At 42.4% G+C, this 26974-nt stretch overlaps 1 protein-coding gene across 1 annotated transcript; it reads left to right on the top strand.

The window, feature by feature from the left end:
• Positions 1-2534: 2534 nt before the first annotated feature.
• Positions 2535-25603, top strand: LOC309857736 (conserved oligomeric Golgi complex subunit 2-like; the record flags this gene model as incomplete). The annotated part of the gene is made up of 4 exons (XM_082750496.1): positions 2535-2726; positions 21923-22084; positions 23237-23299; positions 25523-25603. Coding segments are annotated over 4 exons (498 nt in total), but the record flags the coding sequence as incomplete, so codon positions are not given.
• Between the last annotated feature and the right edge of the window lie 1371 nt (positions 25604-26974).

Here is a 26974-nt window from a genome sequence, read left to right as displayed (position 1 = left end):
GGTAGGGATCTTGGGAAGGGTTTAGGGTAGGGAGACACACAGCAGGTTCTGGCCAGAGGCTAGTCACCAAACTTTGTGTGGCTGAAGGGGTGTGTACCAGCTGAATGTCAGCTCCCAGATGAAACTGAGGGAAATGTACTTTGGGAAGGTTTCCGCTGACTCTCTGCCTTTCCTTCATCCTCCCCAGGGTGTTCCATTAGCATTTGGGGTCTGGGGTCTTGCCTGTTGCTCCTGGCTTTGGTGGGCCACGCCACTGCCACAGCCAGGGCTCCAAGTGGCAGTGCACTGTATGGGCTCTTGACTGTTCCCTCCTTACTCTTGGAAGGAGAACAGGCAGCAGGGATTTTCATTCTTTGTTGGCACCTACTCTCTTCAGCAACCCCAAGATCAGTACCCCAGGCTGCACAAGCTCAGGTTCATGTCTTTACCAAAGGCCGGCAATAATTTCAGAAAGGAATGACAATGAAGGTAAAAAACAGTTCAACTACTCGCTCATCTGGACTTCTAGGGCAGGTGGGGTTCCCAGACAACTTTATTCCATCGGTCTGGCACCCTTGCCCCCCCGTCTCGGTGCCTTGGTGATGAGTGTGGGCCTTGCTGTTTGTGCTGCCTGAATTTGCCCTTGTCGCTTATTAGTACTGTGGCCCTGGGCTAAAAGTCATGCCTCTCAGAGCCAATCGGAATAGCTTATTACACCTATTGATTCTGGCATAGTGGGCCTGTGCGGAAATCTCTCTTCTTCATCCCTCCTCCTTCTCAGTCTTCCCCTACTCCACCTCTTCCTCCTCCTTCTTTGATGTGTAAACCAAGGTATTTGGGGAGCAGGGAATGATGTGATGTTTGGGATTTACTTTAAAATATATTCCAGACCTCCCCCCTCCCCAAAAACAAAAATACAGGTACTTCGGGGGCAGTAGAAGGAGGAGGGCCTATGAAACAGTTGGGGAAGCAGAGTGATAAGTACTCGGAAGGGGCGGGATCCTTCTGCTCTACACATTTTGGTGTATGCTTGAGAATTTTCATAATAAGAGTAAACAAACAAAGACCAAATAATGAGGCTTTCATTCCCTATATCCAAATGACCACAACAGGGCATAGAATGCAATTTCATAGTTGTTCCCCTGGCAATTTATTCTGATTCTCCAAATAAGATTCCAGCTCTCATTCTACCTGTCATAGTCTCTGTATATTGACTGGGAACGTTTTCCTCAACAAGGCCTTGCCAGGCCCACTGCTAGGGAATGTATTGTTTCAGATTCTGTACTCAGGTTTTAAAGATTTTTTTTTATTTATTTATCAGAGGAGGGGGAGAGCGAGCACAGGCAGATAGAATGGCAGGCAGAGGCAGAGGGAGAAGCAGGCTCCCTGCCGAGCAAGGAGCCCTTGTGGGACTCCATCCGAGGACGCTGGGATCATGACCTGAGCCAAAGGCAGCTGCTTAACCAACTGAGCAACCCAGGCGTCCCTGTACTCACGTTTTAAAAAAAGTGACCAGTTTCCCGTTTGGAGTGACTCGAATGCAAGACTCACTGTAAGCCATTGTCTTGCTGTGTCCCATCCCTTTCTAAGGACTGCTTGTGCTATCTCTGGGAGATCACAGCATTGGGAGGGGCAGCCCAGGCCTGGGCTATTACAGCAAAGCTGCAGCCTGAAGGGCACGCGTGAGATCTGTGGTTTGAGCTGTCAGAGTCTTACGGAGAAAAAAAAGAGAAATGAATCATCATTTGACCATGACATTCCCACTAAAGGGGAGGACAGTGGGAGAAAGAGCAAGGGAAGAGGAAAGAAAAATCTCAAAATAAATGTGGGGTGGACGGCAGGAGGAGGGGGGGCAGGTGTGGCGATTGAACCAACGCTAGCCAAACACACGATTCCGCCCATTCTAGAGCGGACTGGACATAAACATGCTCCCACATCTAATTGTCGGCTGCGTTTTGTCAGCCAGTAGCGAGGTGATTCTTTAAGAGCTCTGAGAACCCAGACTTGTGGCCTCCCAGCAGCTGAGCCGAAGTGGAGCTGGGAGCTGCCCAGACGACCCGAGGCTGCCAGCTGACCACCTTCCTCCCTACTGATCGCTGGAGCCAAGCTTGGCGGGGGAGAAGCCACGCTCGCGGGTGGGTGCGGGGGCTAAGGGCGGAAGCCGGGTTCCCACAGAGGACTCCGCGCCCAGGCGGCTGCAGCGGCGGCGCAAGGGGACTGGAGGCCTGACACCGGGACGCGCCCCCCACTCTGGACACCCGGCTGCAGAAGTAAAGGGCCAGCATCCCGCCACAGCTATGCTTCCCACGGGACAATCTCGGGAGAAGGTCCTGGAAGAGGCTCGCAGGCCGATTTTCCGAGGGAAACGGCGAGGTGGGGAGGGAGTGCCCCTGACCCTACCCGCCCTCCCCTCTCCCGCTCACCCCGCATCACCAGCGGCGGGGCTGCTCCGCAGAAACTTACTCGAGGTTGTAGTGTCGCCCTCCGCCGCATGGGGGCCGCATCACCTGCTGGCTCGGCGTTAGCGGTCCGCACCCCTCTCTTGGCGGAGGCAGGCGGAGGCGGGCCTGCGGAGTCCTCTTTCATTGGCCGGGGCACAGACACTGCCATGTTGGAGGAAGCAGTGCCTTCTGTTCGGTGGAAACGCTGTGGCTTCACCGGTAGCGTTGGTAGGAGCGCAGCCTCCTACCTTTCCTCCTCGCTCGAGTGTCGGTGCTGAGAGGCCGCGGCCGGCGGAATGGAGAGAAGTAGGATGAACCTGCCCAAGGGGCTGGACAGGCTCTGCTTCAACAAGGACGTGTTCATGAAGGTGCGCGCCTGGGCTCTCCTCCCCGGAGCTGGGCTGTGGGTGGCCTGCCCTCCTTGGCCCTCCGGGGCCTCTCCTCAGGCTTCTCCTGCGGGCTTCCTGGGCCGTCCCCGCCCCGGACGGGTCCTCGGCAGGGACCTCACTGCACTTCGCAGTGAGTCTCTTGGCCTCGGGTGGGCTAGGTGCAACCTGGAGAAAGCACTCCTGTGAAATCATGCACATTGAATGAAAAAGCCTGAAAGTTCAGGGCAAGTGGTTTTGAGCTAAACGTAAAAGCCCCGGACCCCTAGGACCCGCCTCTGGTACCGTGCGGCACAGTAAGACCGCCGCTCCCCCAGCCTGACAGAAGCCTCCCAGTGCCTTGTGCCTAGAAGCTCAGCGACTGTGAGTTGAACACATCTCTGAACACACGTACTTACCAGGAATCGGGTCAAAAAGGCACTTAAGCTAACGTTTATGCCTGACTTTCGTCTTAAGCTCAGAATGAGAAATCTGAAAGACTGTACTGTCCTTACTGGTTCTGGTCCAGTACTACAAAGCATACCAAGCTCCTTTTCTAATGTTGCCCTACTTCTCTTGGTGAAGTCAGCCTCAAGCTGGCAGCAGATAACTGTAGGACATAAACTTACAGAATAGAAATTTAAACTGAAAAGACTTTACTGACAGGAAAGGTTCATCAGACATAGCCTTGAAAATGTCCCAAGGTTTGAATCAGAGCCAGGAGGAGCTTTATCTGTTTTCTGTATCCCTCTGGGTCTGTACTTAAACTATCAAAACGTATATGTTTAATTTCTAAGGATTGGGATTTAGTAGCTGGTTTCAGTGTTAAAAAGTTTTGGCTCTGTAGGTACCTAAAATTCTGAAGAGTTTGAATTTCTTACTTTTTTATGGCTTCAAGTCATAATATGTTTTTTTCTTTTTTGGGTTAACCAGCTAGTTCCTTTTTGATACTTGCATTCAGATCACATCTTCCAAACTCTGGCTTTAAAAGTGCTTATGTCTGGATCCTCTGCGGTGTGGCCATATCATTTTTAATATGTAGGGATGTCTAGACGAAGGTATATTGTACTCTTGTTCTTGTATGGTGATGTTAAGCCACTGTAATAAAAGGTGTTAAAGTGAATGGAGTGTCTGAAGGAGAGCACAGAGTGAATTCTCTGATCCAGAAACCTTTTGTTAATGAAGGACACGTGATGAGGAGAGAGGTCATTGGAAGAAGAAAAGGCACACACATAGACTTAAAGAATCTCAAAGCACGGAAGTCTCTTTAGCTTGTCTGTCTTTGGACTTCGTCAGGCTTTCTTTGGGCCTAACACTAGCATTTTCTAACACTTCCTAGCCCTGCCGTCTTTCTCACTCTGAGCTGACAGAATGCCTTTGGTCAAAGCAGCTTCGGAAAACAGAAATCTCAAAATAGCAGTTCTAAAGTAGGACTTAGAGGTAGGAAGAGAGCAAACTGGGAAAGTGGCTAGAATGCCAGCAATTCCATATTCTTTCAAAGCTCTGAAATTTCTGAATATAATGTACAATTTGTAGTGTTAATGAACATGACCCCTTCATACATAGAAGGAAAATACATGGAACAGCTGTTCTGTGTAAAGTGGTATTGATCTTCTATGTGGGAGCTGGAGATAAAGGTTATTTGCAATTTCTGTTTCCATCAGAGAGATGTTTTGTTAAGTTACAGTTCCGAGGCAGAAATGAGCGGAGAGCTTGCTGTCGGGGTTGTATTTCTACATAGGTGTCTTGTTTGGCACATTTTGGAATGAGACTGGGATGGTAGAAAGGGAGATGGGGTGGGGCTGCGGGTTGCACCTTGGACACTGCATACATTGAGGGGTCCACGTTGATGCAGTCTTCATGGTAGAGCTGCAGTCAGGTTTACAGCAGGAAGTTGCATGGTCATATCTGTTGAGTTCGAGCTGACTGGTGGCAGGAGACTACTTAAAAAGTCATGTTTATGAGATCTAATAAGAAATAGAAGGGGAAAGGTATGCAAAAGAGGTAGGTGATCAAAGTGCAGGAATGGCAGATGGGGAAGGGTCACCTGGGGCAGAGGCACTGGCAACATCATACTTTGTCGGCTTAGAAATCCGAAAATCCTTTGGGTTGACATCCAACTAATAGATGAGCAGGACATAAGGTATTGGTAGTAGGGGGAGAAAGTGGCATAACAGATAAATTAGACCATTTACATGGGTGTGCTATTGACACCACAAGTAGCCTTCCTCTTTCATCTCCAGTCATACAGAAAAATTAGCAGCCATCCCACGGGACCTCTTCCATCCTGCTGATCATGATCCCATTCTTGTATTTGTCCCCTTCTCCTCTTCGCCTGGTACGGGGAGGGGCTCTCCTTCCTCCTCGGGTTCAGTCTCCACTCTGGCGAAGTCCATGCCCTCCCGCCCTTCCAGGAGCCTGCAAGGATCCTCTCCCCTGCACTCCTTCCCATCACGCGCTCCTGTTTGATCCTCTCCCACTTGACTGCCCCACCTCTAGGTATTGCCCTGTCACTGTCGCGACTGCCCCACCTCTAGGTATTGCCCTGTCACTGTCGTGCATCACAGCCAGTGCTCAGGGGTTGACTTGACTTTCCCACCTTCCACCCTTCAGGCCCTGTCATTCCACTAAAGAGTTCTTACCAAAACTGTTTCTAAGTCAGCGCACCTGACCTTTCTCTGTCTCCTTACTCGACATCGCAGTAGACCAAATGCTCTGCATTGCTTCCTGTCTTTCTTCTACCTCTCTGATGTGTCTCCTGTGCAAATTCATGCTCCTGGTAGCCACTGAATGCTGATTATGGGCTCAGCCCCGTGTTCCTTTCTTTCCCTAGATGACCTTTTGTGCAGCTTCATGACCACCTATCAGCAGGTAAGGCAGATTCCTGTCTCTGGTCCACACGCCTCCTGAGCACCAGTTCTGTGTATCGGACTTGCTGACCTTTCTTCTCGGATGTGTCTGTGGCCCCTCAGACTCATCAGGTTCAAGACGGAATTCATGAGCACCTCCTCCACGGAAAACCACCTTTCTTATTCTATTGCCTCTCTCGGTAAACACTTCATCCGTTTAGCCTGGAGTCGGGAAACCAGAAGTCAACTCCTACTCTGTCACCTTTCCAAAATCTAGTCTGTTACACCATGTCCTGTGGATTTTGCTTACTAAACCTTTTGAGTCCATATACTTCTTTCCATCTCTTCTCGTACCTTTGCAGTGCGCCCTTGCCATCACACTGTAGAAGCTTCTCACCCAGTCTCCATGTGCCTTCCTTGTCTTTCTGGCCCCTGGTCTACACTGCAGGCAAGCCACTCTTGTCAGAATGCGGATGTGATCTTGTATGTACCAGGTGACTGGTCAGTCCACCAGCTCTTGAAAAACCATTTTCCCACACACTCGAACGTATTTCAAAGAGAATCAGTCCCCCATGGGGTAGTTTTCCTTGGTAGACAGTTTTTTTCTGCAATTAGCCATCTGCCTCCTTCGAACTTCTCTGTGTCAGTTCCTCTCTGGAACCTGTGGCTTCGTTGGCACCCTGGGTAGGCACATGATGACCTTTTCCATGAGAAGTGAAGGCAGGAGCCCTCTGGACGGTGAATGTATGTACCCTCATGTTCCATAGGTAAAAGAACCGTGTGTGGGGGTGGGGAGGTAAGTCCTTGAGGCTCCTCCCTGTTCTAATTGGGTGAACTGGGAATTTTGAGGCAGGAAGCAGGTCCTGTGTGTCCTTGTTTGCAGGGAGCATGCATTCTGATGGACAAAACGGAAAAGGGGAAGAATGAGCAGCTGCTCAGATCTGTTTGTACTGTGCTGGCTGATTAGCTGTGACCTGCAGATGTGGGTCCCATCCTCGGCTCTGCTCTCTGCCTGCTTATGTCTGACTTGGGGCAAATCACTCGCCTCCGGCCTTCTGTTTGCTTGTTAGTATAATGAGGTGGTGCTTATCTATGTGATCTTTGCCGGCTCCTCTGAAAAGACTCTAGTCCATCCTGGCTTGCAGATAAGGAAACTGAGGCCTGAGGTGTGATGACTTCCTTTAAAGCCACACAGCTAGTTGGGGCCAATCACAGGCCAGATCTCCTGACCCCCACGCATCAGTCCTTGGAAATCCTACTGTAATATGTTCCTTTCCAGAGGCCACAGGTGGGAACTGAGGGAAGTGGGACAATCAGAACATTAAGAATAGCGCAGAAGATGGCACAATGTCCGCATGCCTTGGCACCTGCATTTCACCAATAGGGCCACCTCTTACCTTAGAAGAAGTTCCCACAGAGCTGGTGATCCGGATGCCTGGCCTGGAGCTTAGCTATGGTAAATGGGACCAGAGGGAAGTGATGGCTGTTTGAGGGGGACTTTGTTGACAGCAGCTGGAGATAGCAGCTGACAGAGGAGGAACAAGGAAGAGTGACAGACGGCAGATAGCCGCAGGCCCGCAGGTCAGCCACTGTTGCCCAGGGTTGCCCATCCCCAGGAGCCGACTTCGTATCACAGGATCTGAGTGCTTACCCTGTGGGTTCTTAGTTCGATGTCACGTCTTGATGACAAGATTCCATTCTCTTCCGCATCAGTGTGAGACAGACATCGTAATGAAATTCTAATTAGCCAAATATGGAATGTAAGCCTGGGACTCATTTTATAGAGAAATTTTCTTATGTGAACTACTTTCCCTGATGATAGAGGAGTTGTGACGATGTAACATCAGATAAAGTTTATCTGATTGGCACTTGTAAGAAGGGTTCCCGGCAAAAAAGAACTGTTTTTTTTTTGTTGTTGTCCTCCCTTTTGATCTTTCCTTTCCATTACTTTTTTTTTTTTTGTCTTGTGAGTGGTCATCTGATTTATAAAAAGATGCAACAAAAAGTAAAATGGTACAAGATAATCAGTTTCAAAACATAAAAAAGTGAGTGTCTTTAGCCATAGCTCAGAACAGAGGAACTGGGTAAGGAGAATTGCTTGTATGAACTGGCAACAGGAAAAGTTGGTAAAGGAGAGCTGAGGAACTCTATTAAGACATAGGAGTGAGGGGCTCCATCATCATCTGGCATTTGCTCAGTGTCGTCTATATGGTTAGAGATGTCCATGATGGGAACTCCAGCAATCTTCTGGGTCTGGGTCAGCTGATGCCACAGTGTAACACTCTGAAGTACTTCCATACTGAGCAGTCATCTGCATAGTTTGTCTTGTGTGTACGTGGTAATCATTTGAATCTTGGCTCTTTCGCAATCTTTAGAGCCTCTTGATACTTTCACCCCGGTTTCTCAGGTTCAGCCATTACACCGTCAGCTGTACAACTGGTAAACTTGGCACACAGCCCATCCATCATTGACCGGTCAAGTTTGGCTTAAATAGAAAAGTTGATAAAGTTGGTACCAACCAGGATGTGGTAAGTCGGCCCAGCTGTGTGTTTATATTGGAAAAAGCAGGAGGGATGTTGGGGGACTTCTCTTTCCTTGAGTGCATGGGATCCTTCTTTTCTTTCTTTTTAGGTTTTAATCTGTCCTTCTCTCAGAGAAGGATCTCAGAGCTAAGCATTCGCTTCCCGGTCACATACTTTCTTGCTTTCTCTTGCTTCCCCATGTTTACATCATGCCCATTTCTCCTTGCTTTTGATTTTCTAATTCACTCTTTGTAGTACCATAAAACTTATTTAAATAAAATGTTGGCCTACTAAGTCATTGATTATTAGTAAGTTCTTTGTTCAAAATTTGAGAGCAAGAAGTATTATGTAAATATATCTTTTTGTTATTTAACTAGTCTTACAACATTTAGCATCAAATTTCTTGAAACATTTAAACAAATTAATCACAAACTGGGGCTTGGGCTCTTTCTTTCTTTTTTTTTTTTTTAAGTAATCTCTATACCCAACATGGGACTTGAACTCACAACCCTGAGATCAAGACCTGCATGCTCCAGTGACTGAACAAGCCAGGTGCCCTTTGGGCTTTTTGTTTTTAAGTTCCTCAGGTGAGGGGGTGCCTTAGTGGCTCAGAGGTTTAAGCTTCTGCCTTCAGCTCAGGTCATGGTCTCAGGGTCCTGGGGTCGAGCCCTGCATGGGACACTCTGCTCAGCATGGAGCATGATTCCCTCCCTCTCTGCCTACTTGTGATCTCTCTCTCTGTGTCAAATAAATAAATAAAATCTTAAAAAAAAAAGTTCCTTAAGTGATTCTAATGTGTGACCAGTGTTGAGAACTCTAGCACTGGATAGTTCCTTTAAATAGCTCAAGAAATTAATTTTGAAAAGCGAACTAAAAGCCTACATAGATTATGATTGGTGTTAAATTGAGGGGAAAAAAGAGATAAAGAGAAGAAATCAGCTGGAACAGAGTGTAATTAGGTACTCAAATATTTGTTAGATGGATAAATACATTACGGAATGTAGGGTTTGTTGTTTTTTTTTTGTCTCTTCATAAATATGTCAAATGGGTCTATAAATTCAAGAAAGGAGTTTGATATAAAATTGATTAAAATGTTAGAACAGAAGTTTTTTAGAATTTTAGTGTTACTATTTCATGATGCTTTTAAGATGATCTCTCTGTAGATGGTGGGAAGATCTTGTTAGCATATGTTTTTAATTTCTCAATCTTGAATAATTTAGTCACCGAACAAAGATTTAGAATGAGTTTTGGGAGACACAAGTCCTAGATTATGTCCCCACCTAGCTGTGTCAGAGATTTGAGAGCAGGGGAAGGAGGGAAGAGCTTCAAGGACACTTTTGTATACATGCTGATACCTTGGGTGGGAACACTCTTCCCACACTTCCGGTGGCTAGCTCTTTTGTGTCATTTGGATCTCAACTCATTGTTCTATATTTCCTGGTTCATCCAAGTTAAAATACATCCCATTTGTCACTCAACCTTTACTGTGTCCTGTTTTCTTTTTAGCTGTGATCACTATTCATTAATCACTATTTGATCACTGTTCATTAATATAATGTTTGTTTACATATATATTTTCTCATTTCTGCATTAGAATATCTGCTCCTTAAAAGCAGAGACCTTGTCTTTTCTTTTCATGACTGTGTCCCCAGGTCTTAGAGCAGAGCTGGAGTTGCATGATAAATATTTGAGGAATATTTATGGGATATACAGGGACATTTATTCATCTCTGTTGTCCATTGTTTTCAAGAATGGTTGGAAACACACACATACGTGAGCTCACACAAACTTTCTATGTCTTTCAACCCCTATGTAGTGTGCAGATTAGTGCTTAACTATTTTGGTTTTTTGTCTCGATGAAATGGGACATGTTTCATAAATTTCATATGCCCTCTTAGTACTTCTCATCATTACAGAGTGATGGTTCTTGGGGATTCTGCTTCTCGTGGAGATAGTATATAGTGATTTTATAAGTCCATGTATCTGGGAAGGAGTGTTTTACTTCTTGGCAGCTTAGAGAACTTCAATCTTTCCAAATTCTATGTAATTTTCATAGCATTAAAGCTACTAATTTCAGATTATTGGTAAGTTTTAAATGATTAATTCCCAGGTTACTTTGAATTAGTCTTTGTTTGCCATCCCTGATTGCAGCTAGTTAGTAAAGTAGCTAAACTTTTAAACTCTACTTGGTTTTAATTTTGAGTGATGTCACTGCTTCTCTCATGGTTAATGGTTCTTAATTACCTGCAGCTTGTCTGGTTTGCTCATTTATTTTTCTGTGTTCCAACACCTCTTGTGATCTCCCAACTTCTGGCCTTTTGGGGGATTTGTACTTTAACTGGGTTCAGATAGGAAATACCCCTGAGTACAGATATTTTTCTTCTAACTTCACTATCTCCTATTATTAATGTATTACATTGTTGTGGTACATGTGTTACAACTGATGAACCAGCATTGATACAGTATTAATTAAAATCCATGGTTTACATTAGGGTTCACTCCTCTTTCTATAGTTCTGTGGGTCTTGACAAATGTATAATGTTATTTACCTACTGTTGGTATCTTTCAGCCTAGTTTCATTGCCTTGAAAAACCCTGTACCTCATCTATTTGTTTCTTCTCCTCTCTCTGCACCCTCCTTGCTCACCCCTCAGCCCGGGATCTTTTTACTGTCTAGAGTTTTACCTTTTTAGAGGCACCTGGCTGGCTTAGTTGCTAGGGAATCTGACTCTTGATCTCAGGGTTGTGAGTTCTAGCCACCACATTGGGTATAGAGATGACCTAAAAAATAAATAAAAATTAAAATGTTGGTTAATTTTTACCTTTTCCAGAATGCCATAGAGTTGGAATCATATAGTATTTAGCCTTTGAGACTGGTCCTTCACTTAGCAATATGCATTTAAGGTTCTTCGAAGTCTTGTGGCTTAATAATTCATCTTTTAATTGTCGAATAATCCGTTGTGTGGGTGTGGCACAGTGTACCTGTTCACCTACTGAAGGAGATTGGATTGCTTCAAAGTTTTGGCACTTCAGAGAATAAAGCTGCTGTAAATATCCGTGTGCAGGTTTTTGTGTGGACACTAGTTTTAAGCTCTTTTGGGTAAATACAAAGGAGCACAATTACTGATCTTATAGTGAGAATGTGTTTAGTTCTGTGAGAAACTGCCAAGCTGTCTCACACAGTGCCTCCCATTTTGCATTCTGACCAAACAGTGAATGAGAGTTCAGTTGTCCCACATCCTTGCTAGCATTTGGTATTACTAGTGCTTTGGATTTTTTATATTCTACGTGATATGTAATAGTACCTTGTTTAAATTTGCAATTTCTTAATGACATACAAAGTTGAGCATCTTTTCAGATCCTTTTTTTTTTCGTTTTTAAAGATTCTATTTATTTATTAACAGCACAAGCATACGGAGAGGTAGCAGCAGGCAGCAGGAGAGGGAAAAAAGCAGGCTCCTCGCTGAGCCGGGGGCCCAGTGTGGATTTCAGTCCCAGGACCTGAGCTAAAGGCAGATGCTTAACTGACTGGGTTTCCCAGCCACCGCTCTTTTCACATTTTTAAATTAGGTTTGATTTCTTGTTGCTACTAAGACATCTTTATATTATATTTCTTATTTTAAGTCCTTTACCATGGCTGTGTTTTGCAGATATTTTCTCTACTCTGTGACTGGTCTTTTCATTCTCTCTCTCTCTTTTTTTTTTTAAGATTTTATTTATTTATTTGTCAGAGAAAGAGCGAGCGAGAGTGAGCACAGGCAGACAGAGTGGAAGGCAGAGTCAGAGGGTGAAGAAGGCTCCCTGCGGAGCAAGGATCCCAATGTGGGACTCGATCCCAGGACGCTGGGATCATGACCTGAGCCAAAGGCAGCTGCTTAACCAACTGAGCCACCCAGTTGTCCTGTCTTTTCATTCTCTTAACAGTGTCTTTTACAGAGAAGTTTAATTTTAACAAAATCCCTCTCATCAATTTTTTTCTTTCGTAGATCATGCTTTTGGTTTTATATCTGAAAAGTCATTGCCAAATCCAAGGATCCCTACATTTTTTCTTATGTCATCTTTAAGAAGTTTTGCATTTTACGTTTAGGTTTTGTGAAAGGTGTGAAAAGTTTGTTTTTATTCTTTTCATTTGTTTGTTTTTTCTTATCAATGTCCCATTGTTCGGTTCCATTTGTTGAAGACTGTCCTTGCCATTGAGTTGCCTTTGCCTGTGTGTGTGGATGTTGTTCTGGGCTCTCCACTCTGTTCCAAGCACCTGTCTCTTTTGCCAGGCACCTTCTGTCTTAATCACTATAGCTTTAGTAGTAAGTCTTGAGATTGGGTGGTGGCAATCCTCAATTTCCTTTTTTTCCCCGCTCTTTAATATTTTGTTGACTACTCTGGGACTCTTGGTTTTCCAGTTTTCCATCCAAATTTTAGAGTCAACATGTTGGTATCCACAGAATAACTTCCTGGCATTTTGATTGGGATTGCATTGAGTCTGTCGATCAGTTTGGGAAGAACTGACCTCTTAACAGTATTGAGTGTTCTTACCCAAGATTATGGACTTTCTTTCCACTTCACATCTTACCTTGCTTGTTATCTTTCATCAGAATTTTATACTTTTTCTCATATAGATCTTGTGCATATTTCGTTAGATTTGCACCTAAGTATTAATTTTTTTGGTATGCTAATGTAAATGGTCTTGTGTTTTTAACTTCAAATTCCACTTGTACATTGCTGGTATATATGAAAGCAATTGACTTTTTAAATTTTTTAATTAAAATTCAATCTCGTTAACATACAGTGTACTTTTAGTTTCATGGTTAGAATTTCGTGATTCATTGGTTGCATACAACACCCAGAGCTCATCCCAACAAGTGCCCTCCTTAATACCCCTCACCCAGTTACCCCAACTTTCCCCTCTCCAGTAACCCTCAGTTTGTTTCCTGTAGTTAAGTCTCTTGTGATTTGCCTCCCTGTCTGTTTCTATTTTTCCTTCCCTTCTCCTATATTCATCTGTTGTTTCTTAAGTTCCACATGTGACTGAAACTATATGGTATTTGTCTTCCTCTAGTTCCATCCATGTCCTTGCAAATGGCAAGATTTTGTTCTTTTTGATGGCTGAGTAATGTGTGTGTGTGTGTGTGTGTGTGTGTGTATGTATACCACATCTTTATCCATTCATCTGTTGATGGACATCTGGGCTCTTTCAATGGTTTGACTATAAACATCGGGGTGCTTTTGCCCCTTCAAATCACTTTGTGTACTTTGGATAAACATCTAATAGGGCAATTGCTAAGTCATTGGGTTGTTACATTTTTAACTTTTTGAGGAGCCTCCATACTGTTTTCCAGAGTTGCATTCCCACCAACAGTGTAGGAGGATTCCCCTTTCTCCACATCTTCGCCAACATCTGTTGTTTCCTGACTTGTTAATTTTAGCCATTTTGACTGATATAAGGTGGTGTCTCATTGTGGTTTTGATTTGTATTTCCCTGATGCTGAGTGATGTGGAGCCCTTTTTCATGTGTCTGTTGGCCATTTGGATATCTTCTTTGGTCTGTTCATGTCTTCTGTCCATTTCTTGACTGGATTTTTTTGTTTTTTGGATGTTGAGTTTGATAAATTCTTTATAAATTTTGAATACTGGCCCTTTGTCTGATACATCATTGGAAAGCAATTGACTTCTGTATTTTAACTGTGTATTGTGCAGACTTGCTATAATCACTTGACTAGTTTCAGGAGGGTGTGGGGTGTGAAGTCTTTGTATATTCTGTAGACAGTCATGTCATCTGTGAACAAAGTTTTATTCTTTCCCAGGTTGTATACCTTTTGTTTCCTTTTCTTACCTTATTTCATTAGTTTGGCCTTCCAGTATAGTATTGAATAGTAGTAGTAGAAGGGACATCCTTGCCTTGATTCCCTGTCTTCTATTTTCTCAGTATTAATATCATGTTAGCTGTGAATTTTTGGAAACATTCTTTATCAAGTTGAGGAAGTCCTCCTATTCTTAGTTTCCTGAGGGTTAATAATGAAGAGGTGTGGATTTTGTTAAATGTTTTTTTTCCTCCCTTCATTGATATGATCATGTGATTTTCTTTCTGTTGATATGATGAATCACATTGATTTTCTAATGTTGAACATTTTCTAATGTTGCATACCTGGAATAAATCCTACATGACCCTGGTGTATAATTTTTTAATATAGTGTTTGCTTTTATTTGCTAATTTTTGTTGAAGATTTTTGTGTCTGTGTTCATGAGAGATACTAGTTTGTAGTTTCTTTTCTTGTAGTATTGGTTTTGGTGTCAGGGTAATAATGATCTCCTAGAATGATTTAGGAATGATTTAGGAAGTACTCCTTCTAGTTTTACTTTCTGGAAGAGATTTTAGAGAATTGTGTAGTATTCCATAAATGTTTGGTTGAATTTACAGTGATTGGGATTGTTAGCAGTAGCCCTCCCTTCTTTCATCTGATATTAGTAATTTATGTCTTCTACCTTTTTTTCTTTGTTTGACTGGCTAAGGGTCTGTCTGTTTTATTGATGTTTTCAAAGAAACAGACTTGGGGTTTATTGATTTAAAAAAAAATTCCTGGTTTTAATTACATTGATTTCTGCTCTAATTTTTATTCTTTTTCTACTTCCTTTAGGGTTTTTTTTAATGATTTTATTTGACACAGAGAGAGTCAGTGAGAGAGGGAATACAGGCAGGAGGAATGGGAGATGGAGAAGCAGCCTCCCTGAGCAGGAAGGACCCTAGGACCATGTCCTGAGCCAAAGGCAGATGATTAACCAACTGAACCACCCAGGAGCCCCTCCTTACTTTAGATTTGATTTTGTTGTTGTTGCCTAAAATGGAAGCTTAGATTATTGACTTTAATCCTTTTTTTTCTAATATTTGCATTCAGTACTGTATTTTCCCTTTAAGCAGCATTCCACACATTTTGCTACATTGTATTTTGTTGAGACTGGTCTCCTGTCATTTAGAAGTGTGTCATTTAATCTCCATGTATTTTGGACTTCTTCAACTATCTTCTGTTACTGATTTTTAATTCCATTGCGGTCTGAGAACATACTTGGTATAATTTTTATTTTTAAAAATGTGTTGTGTTTTGTGGCCCAGAATTATTCTGTCTTGATGAGTGTTCCATATGAGCTTAAGAAGAATGTGTGTTGCACTATTACTGGGCGAAATAGTCTGTGTACATCTGTTGTACGGTAATTGATGGTGGTGTTAAGTGTGCCATGTCTGGACTGAATCCTTGTTGCCCTGCTGCTGGATCGGCCCATTAATGATGGAGAAGTGTTGAAGTCACCAGCTGTGATAATGGAGTTGTTTATTTCTCCCTGCAGTTCTGCTAGGTTGTGTCTCACCTGTGTTGATCAGGCACACATACCTTAAGGATAATTGTGTCTTCTTGGTCAGTCGATTTCTTTATCATTATGTAATGCTGCTCTTTATGCCTGATAATTTTCCTTCTCTGAAATCTGCTTTGTCTGAAATTCATGTAGCTACGCCATTGTTCCTGTGATTAGTGTTACTTTGGATTGTTTTTAATGTATCCTAGCATTTAGCTACATTAGTTGATATTTAAGTTGTTTCATTTTTCATCAAAATATAATTCACAAAGCATAATAGTTGCCATTTTAAAGTGTACTCTTCTCTGGTTTTTAGTATATTTACTGTGTATATGGTACATACGTCACTTCTGTCTAATTCCAGAATGCTTCAATCACCCGAAAAATAAACCTCTTACTTCCAATTCTCCCCTCCCCTTATTCCCTGGCAATCATGAATCTACTTTTTGTTTTTATGGATTTGCCTTTTCTGGAACATCTCATATCAGTGGAATTGTATAACACGTGACCTTTTGTGTCTGGCTTCCTTTAACCTGAGAGTAGAATGTTTTCAGACTTCACTCGTGTTGTAGCATGTAACAGTTTATTCCTTTTTATGGTTGTGTAAGAGGCTCTTCCACATTTTATGTATCCATTCATCAGTTGATGGACGTTGTGTATATACTCTTTTCGCTGTTACGAGCAGCGCTGCTGTACACATTCATGTACAGGTTGTGGCAGGAACATCTGTTGTCAGTTCTGTCGGTGTCATACCCCTAGACGTAGAACTGCTGGGTAATTGTACGTGTGTAACTTCTTGAGGAGCTACCGAGCTGTTTACTGCCTTAGCCACACTGTTTTACATTCTCACCGACAATACAGGAGGGTTCCAGCTTCTCCGCCTTCTTGCCAGCACTTTTCTTCTTCTTTTTTTTTCTTTTTCTTTTTTTTATTTTACCATAGTTGTCCTAGTGGGTGTGACGTGGCATCTGCATGTGCTTTTGATTCGCATTTCCCCAATGACTAAGGATGTCGAACATCCCGACATGTGCTCTTGACCGTCTGTGTATCATCTTTGGATAAATGTCTATTCAAAAGTCTTTGGCTTGTTTTTAAATTAGGTTATTTGTCTTTTTGTTGTTGAGTTCTAAGAGTATATTTGCATATACTGGTTATTAGACCCTTGTCAGACAAATGATTTGCAGATACTCTCTCCCATTCTGTGGGTTGTCTTTTCACATTCTCCGTAGTGTCCTTTGACACACGAAAGTTTTTATTTTGATCAAGTTCAGCTTATCTAATATTTCTTATTGCTTTGTGTATCATGTCTAAGAAAGCTTTTCCCGATCCAAAGTCATACAGATTTTCACCTGTTTTCTCTGAGTGTTACAGTTTTGACTCTTACATTTAAATCTTTGATCCATTTTGAGTTATATTTTTGTGTATGTGTGACGTTGCTGTTCCAAGTTCATTCCTTTGCATGTAGATATTCACTTGTCCCAGTAGTAGGCACTCGAAAAGACTGTTCCCCCCCCCATTAAATGGTCTTGGCATCCTTGTGAAAAATCAGTTGACCATAAATGTATGGGTTGTAAATACTTTCTTTTTGAATACTTGGGGAATCTACACTATAAAGTAAAACCATTTCTAAAGTAGTAAAACCATTCTTGGTTAAGTGAAATGGGTCTCTATTATGGCACTGTGAGTTTGGGTTTGCTTTTCACAGCAAACGCTGCCTAACCCAGTATTCACAGATGTTCCGAGTTATTTAGTCATGTGTTATGCAACTTTTGTTTATCTGAGAACAAATGCATAAATGGTAAGTTGAGTACTAATATTACCTAATAGCATTTGTTCACTGAGGCTAAGTTATATGATTTACTTATTTATTTATTTATTTAAGATTTTATTTGAGAGTGAGAGAGTGCAGGAGCAGGAGGAAGGGACAGAGGGAGAAGCAGGCTCCTTGCTCAGCAGAGCGCCTGATGTGGAACTCAAACCCAAGAGACTGGGATCATGACCTGAGCCAAAGGCAGATGCTTAACCACATAGGCACCCCAGTTATACAATTTAGAATGCCATCATGAAGTTCAAGAACTTCAACAATGTGTAACTGAGGCAGGGAAAGTGATCGACCTAAAGGTATACAGTTGATGAGTAGGATGGCCAGGATTATGAACCGAGACCCCCTCCCGTGATGTACTACATAACTATGATGTAAGGTCTGAAATTGTCTCCGGAGAGAAAGGTCCAGGCTAATTTGGTCACCAGTGTAAGGAGCAGGTGGCTTTCTGTAGATGACTGTGAAATTACGGTTTTAAATGAAGTCCTTCTCTCTGACACTAGCAGGGTCAGTCTTTGGTTGATTAACTAAAAAAGTCAGTTTAAACAAGTACTCTTAGGGAATGGTACATACAGTTTTTAGCATTTTATTTGGAAAAAATATGTACATTTATTCTCCATTGAAACAGTGCCAGGTCTTTTCTCTGGAAACTGGCCTGCAGATTAGATTTCTGAGTTATCACAGCACTTGGGTCGCTCAATACCATTCCTACCTTCGGTTCAGGTCATGACCTCGGGGTCCTGGGATGGAGTCCCACATTGGGCTCCCTGTTCAGCAGGGAATCTCCTCCCATTGCCCCTTTCCCTGCTCATACTGTCTGTCTGTGTCTCAAATAAATAAAAAGAATCTTTAAAAAAAGCTTTCTATGTTGTCTTTTTTTGCATTCAGTTTCAGTTTCTTTAACTGAATTGAGTGAGAATCCTGTGATCACTCCCTCCCTGCCAGGTACTTGGTCATATCACCCATACCTAACTTAGCAAAAATTTTCTTATTGATTTCTTTGTATCAAATCTTTCCAAAGTAGCTGTGTTGGTTTTCAAAAGAACAGTGATTTTTTTTGCAGTCATATTTTGTTGGTTTACATATTGTTTAATGAAAAGTAAGTGTAGGTGTCCTTAACTAGTTTGGGAATCATCACATTTGATTCTTGCTGACTAAACAGGTCATGGAGTAGCAGAGTCACAGGGGAATTAGATAGTAATTTATTGCCTCTAAGCATATAAGCCTACCAGGGTATCACAGTATTGTAAAGGGGAAACACAGGATAGCTAATCCTGTGAGACCAATACTTGGAAATAGGTTATGAAAGATTTGGAACATCTGTTCAATGGGACACTCAGCATGCACATAAAATATTAATAGAAATGTATGTGTTTTATGTAAAGACATTCAAGTTATATTTTTAGATGGGAAATTTTTTTTAATAGAATGGGTTTTTAGTTTTTATTTTTTTATTCTTTTTTTAAGATTTTATTTATTTATTTGACAGAGAGAGAGAGAGAGAGGTCACAAGGAGGCAGAGAGACAGGCAGAGAGAGGGGGGAAAGTAGGCTCCCGGCTGAGCAGAGAGCCTGATGTGAGGCTTGATCTCAGGACCCTGAGATATGACCTTAGCCGAAGGCAGAGGCTTAACCCACTGAGCCACCCAGGTGCCCCTAGATGGGAAATAGTTTAGAAGAGCATGAATATTTGTGTGTGTGTGTGTGTGTGTGTGTGTACACATATGTGTGTGTACACACATACATAGAGAAGGTCTGGGGTTTCCATTCAAGATGGTGGCATAGGAGGATCTTGAACTCATCTCTTCTATGAAATACACACTGAATCTATAGCTCCATATGGAAAATTTTCCTGTGGAAAAAACCCTACAACTAGCTGAGTGACTCCTACACATTAGGTGAGTAAGGAAAAAAAACCTATGTTGAAGTAAGAATCAGTCTTGCCATAAACCCCACCCCTGGTACAGCGACCTGGGATTGGGAGGGTACTCAAAACCCCAGGCTTCTCCCTGAGGAGCAAAGGGTTTGAGCCCCACTTCTGGCACCCCAACTTCCAAGACGTACATCTAAGAGACAAGACCCCAAAACATCCAGCTTTGAAAGCCATCAGAGCTTGCACCTATGAGACCCACAAGGCTATAGCAAACTGAGAAACAGTTCTTAAAGCAGTCCTGCGAGTAGACTGACCCACCCTGGAACTCAGCACAGAAGCAGCAGACTGAAATGGGATCAGATTTCTGTGAAAGAGGCTCATTTGCTTATCTTAAAGCCCTGAGGGGCAGGCATCTAATTTAACGTGGATCTGGGAGCCTAGTAAGGTATTCTCCAAAGATGGAGCTGATGGGTACCATCTTTGCGCTGTCCCTCTACCTCACTTCTGCTTTCTGGTATCTCCTGGAAAGGAGCTTGAATGCTCGTATGATGCCCCGAGGTTTGCAGTTGCTACCCAGGTATACCTCTAGATCACCTGGCTCTAGCGGCTAGCAAGACTCACACTCACGGTAGTGAGTATCACAGTATTTACAACAACCAAGACTTGGAAATAACTAAAGTGTCCACCAATGGGGTGAATGGATAAAGACAATGTGTGTGTATACGATGGAATATTAACCATAAAAAGAAGGAAGTCTTGCCATTTGCAACAACATGGATGGACCTTGAGGATATTGTGCTGAGTGAAATAAGTCAGACAGAGAAAGAGAAATACTGTATGATCTCCCTCACATGTGGAATCTAAAAAACAAAACAAAATGAAGTCATAGAGAACAGATTGGTGGTTGCCAGAGGCGAGGTTGTAGAGGAAAAAGATGAAGGGGTCCAGTGGTATAAACTTCCAGTTAATAAGATAAGCCTTGGGGATGTAATGTACATCATAGTGACTGTAGTAAATAATACTGTGTATTATTGTATATTAATTTTATTATTTTTTATTAGAAATATGTATTATTAGCCCCAGGGTTACAGGTCTGTGAATTGTCAGGCTTACACACTTCCCAGCACTCACCGTAGTACATACCTTCCCCAATGTCCACAACCCCACAACCCTCTCCCTGCACCCCTCCCCCCAGCAACCCTCAGTTTGTTTTGTGAGATTAAGAGTCTCTTATGGTTTGTCTCCCTCCCAATCCAATATTTTTTTTTAAGATTTAATTTATTTATTGGACAGACAGAAATCAAAAGTAGGCAGAGAGGTAGGCAGAGAGAGAGGAGGAAGCAGGATCCCCGTTGAGCAGAGAGCCCGATGTGGCCTCGATTCCAGGACCCTGTGATCATGACCTGAGCTGAAGGCAGAGGCTTTAACCCACTGAGCTACCCAGGTGCCCCCCTCCGAATCCAATCTTGTTTCATTTTTCCTTCCCTACCCCCACACCCCCCACTTTGCCTCTCAAATTCCTCATATCAGGGAGATTGTATGATAATTGTCTTTCTCTGATTATTTCACTCAGCATACCCTCTAGTTCCATCCACGTCATTGCACATGGCAAGATTTCATTTCTTTTGATGGCTGCATAGTATATTATATATATATATATTTTTTTTTAAGATTTTATTTATTTATTTGACAGAGATCACAAGTAGGAAGAGAGGCAGGCAGAGAGAGAGGAGGAAACAGGCTCCCTGCTGAGGAGAGACCTGATGTGGGGCTCGATCCAAGGTCCCTGGAATCATGACCTGAGCCGAAGGCAGAGGCCTTAACTCACTGAGCTACCCAGGTGCCGTATATTATTATATATTTAAAGTTGCTAAAGCTTAATAGTTCTTAGCACAAGAAAAAAATGTGTATGTTTGGTGATGGATTTTAACTAGTCTTAGGGTGATCCTTTCACAACAGATAAAAATATGGAATTTTCATGTTGTACGCCTGAAACTAACATGTGTCCATTATATGTCAGTTTCTTTAAAAAGTAATTGATATTTTGTTTTTTTAAAAATTATTTATTTATTAGACAGAGATCACAATTAGGCAGAGAGGCAGGCAGAGAGAGAGACAGGGAAGCAGGCTCCCTGCTGAGCAGAAAGCCCAATGTGGGCTTGAACCCATAACCACTGAACCAGCCAGGCACCCCAAAAGTAATTTATATTTTAAAGAGAAAGACTATGGCACCTGGGAGGCTCAGTCAGTTAAGCGTCTGCCTTCGGTTGAGATCTTGATTTCAGGGTCTTGGAATGAACCCTGGCATCAGGCTCCCAGCTCAGCAGAGAGCCAGCTTCTCCCTCTGCCCCTCCTCCCACTTGTTCTCTCTGTCTCTCTCTCTCAAATAAATAAAATCTTAAAAAAAAAAAAGTAAAGAGACCAAAACAAAGTCTGGAAGGATGTGAATCGCTGTGTTAAAATTAAGAAGAAAAAGCTGTTTCTATTTTGAGAAGAGCCTCTTTGAAATGTATAATTAAAAGAAATAAAATGCCTGTAGAGTTAGGCAACAGGAGAGAATGGTCTTGGTGAGGGGCCCCCTTTCCCATAATCTTAGGAAGTGAGCAGACCCCCTGATGTCCTGTGTGTGTTCCCCTGCAGTAATACAGCCTCTTATTCTTTCTCTGATCTTATTTTTCTATGTAAAATGTGGTATCAGTGCAATCATTTTTTCTTTCTGGTTTGATTTTCAGGAAGATTTCGACGTCGATCACTTTGTGTCTGACTGTAGGAAGCGTGTCCAGCTGGAGGAACTAAGAGGAGATCTGGAACTCTACTATAAACTTCTTAAAATAGCCATGGTCGAGATCATCAACAAGGATTATGCAGATTTTGTCAACCTTTCCACAAACTTGGTAAACCTGAAATTCACAAGTCCCACACACACACACACACACACACACACACACACACACACTTTCTCTCTCCTTCATATTTATTAAAAGGGCAGAGTTTTTAGAAACCTTTCAGTTGATTACCCCACCAACCCCACCAGAAACTAGAAGAAATTACCAATTTCATTAATAAAAGAACTAAACTTTTTGGAATACATTTTTTTGTTTTAGTTTTTATTCATTTAAGGTTGCTCTAGTTTGATTGTTTCAAATTCATTAGTCAACAGTGAAAAGTAAAGGATAATAATACCCAAGAGGTTGTTTTATTAGTTGCTAAGTGATTACCCTGAAGTCTTCCTTGATTTAGACTAATTTGTAGGAGCAAATGTCCACCACTCTTACAATGTTTAATTTACTCCCAGGTATATCTGTTAGCCAGAGCTAGGTTGAGGGAACATTGGCCAATATTGATATTTAAAAAGTTTGGTTTTATAAAAATATAAGAATGATTTGCAGTGAGCTTATCAATTGTTTGTAAAAGCCATTTAGAAATGTTGAATTTTGTTACTTGGCAGAAAAGTCTCCTTGTTGATGCTTCATTTTGTTTTAAATCTGTTTGTCCAGAGAAGCACAGAAAGTTGCAGCTCCATGGGAATTTCAAGAAGCATTAAAATTAATGATGCACATTTGCTTTTGGGAAATATACCACTAAGATAAATATCCCAATAGGATTAAAAACCTAGAAAATTTTACTTCTGTTTAATTTCTATTTTTCTCAAGGCTTATAATAATGTTTAAGAGAGACGTAGCCCGTCAGACTTTCACATCAGCTGGCTGAGTATCATCAATTACAGACAGAGAACTGTTCATCTTCTGTGAAAATTTTTCACATTCATTTAAAATGTCATCTAAAGGCAAATTGTTCTTAAGGAAGCTTTCGTTTCTCCTGACTTCCCTTATTTTTATAGTTTCATGTATTTCAACAGATTTTTTTCATATTCTATGAACAACATTAATGGCCAAATAACACTTCTGTTGTTTAGCTAGTTATGTAGCAAAATACGGTTGTGCCAAAAAAATAACTTAAATCTGGTACTGCTTTGATCATTAAATAGATACGTCACTATTACTCCTTATCGTGATGTGTTTGTGCCAACCTGGTTTTGCCTTTAGGTTGGCATGGACAAAGCCCTCAATCAACTTTCTGTGCCTTTGGGACAGTTACGAGAAGTTCTGGTAAGTCCCCAATTAATGAAAACAGTCTGCTGTGATGCCTGTTGTCCTCGTTGGCTTTTCTCTAAGAATTCTTTTCATCTGTTAGTTTGGTGGTACTGGTGGTTGTATTTTAATGGTTCATGATTATAATATTCACCTTCAGAAGAGTTGTAAATGATTTTGTTTTTGCATATGCTAAAAACCTAAAAAAACATGTTCGATTTGAAGAAGACATATTCTCAGAGTAGACAACCTTAAAATGTCAGGGGAGAGGAAGCATATTTCCAAATTCAACTTATTAATGCCACTTTGGTCATATGTAAGTGGTTTCTAACTTACGAATGACTTGTATTTTAACAGTTTGTAATCTTGTAAATATCCCCCCCCACCCCACGTAATCTACGTGTGGTTAGGTTCCTGGGCTGATCTACAAAAACTGTGTAATCCCTAATGGAACTGAAGGATAATATAAATAAAATGTAATACTTAATAAATGTTACATTTGCATGTTCTCTCAGAAAAATCTCTGTTGTGGGAATGGGACTCCCCACCTCTAAGCCATTGGGAATAGGAACTCCACCTGGGTGAACAGTGGAGGGGCAGTTGTGGCATCACTTCTTACAGAAAACTGTGCTGCCCTGTCTCCCCTCCCGCCCCCCCCCCCGTCTGTGTCTGGTGCCCTGACTTACGGCCTCTGTCCATTTTGATGCCCTGTTGTAAACTTGTCATAAACGACACCATCCTTCCTTGTGTGTCTCCTCTAGCTTGAGTGGCCTCTTACGTCCCTCCCCTAAGACAGTGCCTGCATCCTAGAGAGAATATAAGGAGAACATAATTTAAGGGAAGACACAGCACATGATTAGAACCAAGAAAAATGCGGAGTGATGGAAATATCAGTACTGAGAAGCCTAGGGGAGGGGCAGGCAGGAAAGAGTTCGTGAAACAGGTAAAAATCTTGAGTTGTGCCTTGAGGTAGCCAATACTTTCCATGGTTTATGTCTCATTTGAATTTTACAAAATCTTGTTAAAGATACTTTTCCTTGGAATGGAAGGAATTTTCATGGTCCGCTGTTGGATTCCACACCAGCCGCTGTGGGGCTCTCCCACTGCCTCCTTGGTGTGCCTCTTCCTCCCAGGGCCTCATAGTGGTGTTGTTTCCCAAGCCTAGCCTTCCTTTGGCCTCCCACTCTTCTCTCGAACCCCCTCCCTGGAGGCAGATTTGCTCTACTCACACAGGCTCCTGTCCCACCTCACCCCCTGCCATCACCGTATCCCCTCCCTTTTCCATGGCCTGTTTTTATGGCCACTTTGGTCCTGCTCAGCCACAGGCCTGAACTGCCTTTCTGGTCCCAACTCTGAAGCTGTTCTGTGAGATTCTCAGACCACTGAGGGATACGACTATATCTGTCTTCATTGCATCCCTGTAGGCTGCCACAATACTGACGTCCAGGAGGTGTTTCATAATGTTGATGGAGTGAATTAATTCACCTTCCTGTGGAATTTTTGTGATATGCCTACTTCATTCTAGTTGTTTCTGTTAACCTTTGTTTTGGCCCTAATTCCTAATTATCTCTTTATTCATTAGCTTCTGGACATGTTTCTCTACCTCTGTGCTCTGCCTTTTTCTGGTCTTCTGTTCTTCATTCTTGATTCCTGGTATTTCCATACCCACATTTCATCATCATGCATCAGTGCTTTGACATTCTTTCGTTCTCCAAAATATGCAGAATCTAAAGACTTCATCTCAGTGAAGTTGGCCCTCCATTCCTATTTCTGCTTCTCTCCAGAAGGAAGCCTGCAGTGCACATGGCTGTGTGCCTGTCTGACCCTGCCCCTGAGTGTGTGTGCACTTACATCTGCTCCCCATCCCCTCCCCACCTCGGCAGCTGTGTACACATGGCTTTCAGAGTCCGATTCGAGCCCCGTCGCATTTCCAGACTCTCCTGTACTTTGCTTCATATTATCTGTTCTCCATTCTAAGCCCCCTCATCCCCATAACTTTCACTGTATATGTCATTCTTCTTTTGGCCATGCGACTCTGCCTTCGTGTCATTATGCCCCAGGTCATGAGTCCCCTCAACAGTAACTGTATCTGGTATATCATGTTTTTTTTTTTTTTTTGGTCAATATCTGCATAGTACAGGTGCACAGGTATTAATTTCTGTGGAATTGAATGAGATGTAGGAAATTGATAATGTGACAAAACAATGTCTGTAATACATTTTCTTTATTATTCTTTTAAAGAGTCTCAGGTCATCAGTCAGTGAAGGAATTCGGGCAGTAGATGAACGAATGTGTAAACAAGAGGACATAAGGAAGAAAAAGGTACCCTCCAGTAGATTTCTTTTTTTTTTTTTAAAGATTTTATTTATTTATTTGACAGAGAGAAATCACAAGTAGATGGAGAGGCAGGCAGAGAGAGAGAGAGAGGGAAACAGGCTCTCCGCTGAGCAGAGAGCTTGATGTGGGACTCGATCCCAGGACCCTGAGACCATGACCTGAGCCGAAGGCAGTGGCTTAACCCACTGAGCCACTCAGGCGCCCCCTCCAGTAGATTTCTTATGCTGCATGCCAGTTGAAGCCCTCTCCTCTTGTCTCCGTGAACTTGTCAGCACTATTCAGCTTTTTTCTTTTTTTTTTTTAAATTTAGCTTTTTTTCAAAGCTCTCACGCATGTGCATTTTATGCATTATGTCACGTTATCTACCTGAAATATGAAGACAGAATTTCAGAGGTACCCACACGATCTCAAGTCACCCACTTTTTCCAGAACAAGAAACAGTGATAACTGTTGTCGGTGCAGCGCTTGACAGTTAACGACTGTATAAATTGTCAGTGGCCCTGTAAAGAAAATAGGCCTATATTAGAGACTAGGGGAGAAGTGGGCTTTCCAAAGCAAACTCAGGATTCTGCCGTAGGTTTGCTGTTATTTTCTGATCCTGTGTTCTTTATGTTCTGGTGTTCACTTTAATTTTTTCAATTCCCAGTAGTTAGCATGCGGTGTTGGCTTAGTTTCAGGTGTGTGAGACAGGCAACGGCTCTGTACATCTGAGGGCTCACCCCGGGAGTGTGCCCCTTAGTGCTATCTCTAGTTCCAAGTGTCCCCGATATCATTCATGATCATAACGATGTAGGGGCACAGCGGGCATTGGGTGTCTGGGCTTCTGACTCTCGCCTGCTGCTCTGTACAATGTTTTCTATGTGTATTATTAGCATATTTGTTAAAATCTCAGTGGGGAGAAGCCTGTTTGAGGGACAGGCTTCTGTTTAATTCGCCTCTGGATCTCCTCACAGCTTTTGTCCAAAGAATGCTTGTCGTGCGCTTCCAGACAAAACAGTAAGCTTTGTGAGAGCAGGGTGGATTTCTTGCTTTATTTTCTCGTGCCCCCCCCACCCCCCGTCAGAATGAATATCGAGCTCCCAGGGGTGTTCATTATTATTATTATTTATTGAATGGATGACTTTGTATTTTTTTGTTCTTTAAGGATGAGAGTTTTCATAATGTCCCTCAACCTCTTTGATAATATTTGTAGTGTAAAAGGTCTTTAATGATTTGGTGCTTGGGCATATAGGTATATGCACATGTAAACTGAGAGGGCCAGTACAATCAGAAGCCAAAGTTAAAACATGAATAAAGGGCCATAAGAAAACAAATGGAGGGGCGCCTGGTGGCTCAGTTGGTTAAACGTCCGACTCT

The sequence above is a fragment of the Mustela nivalis genome (genome assembly GCF_964662115.1).
Source record: "Mustela nivalis genome assembly, contig: HAP1_SCAFFOLD_1157, whole genome shotgun sequence".
Taxonomy (NCBI): domain Eukaryota; kingdom Metazoa; phylum Chordata; class Mammalia; order Carnivora; family Mustelidae; genus Mustela; species Mustela nivalis.
The sequence above is the reverse complement of the archived record's forward strand: the minus strand, read 5'-3'. Positions and strand labels throughout refer to the sequence as shown.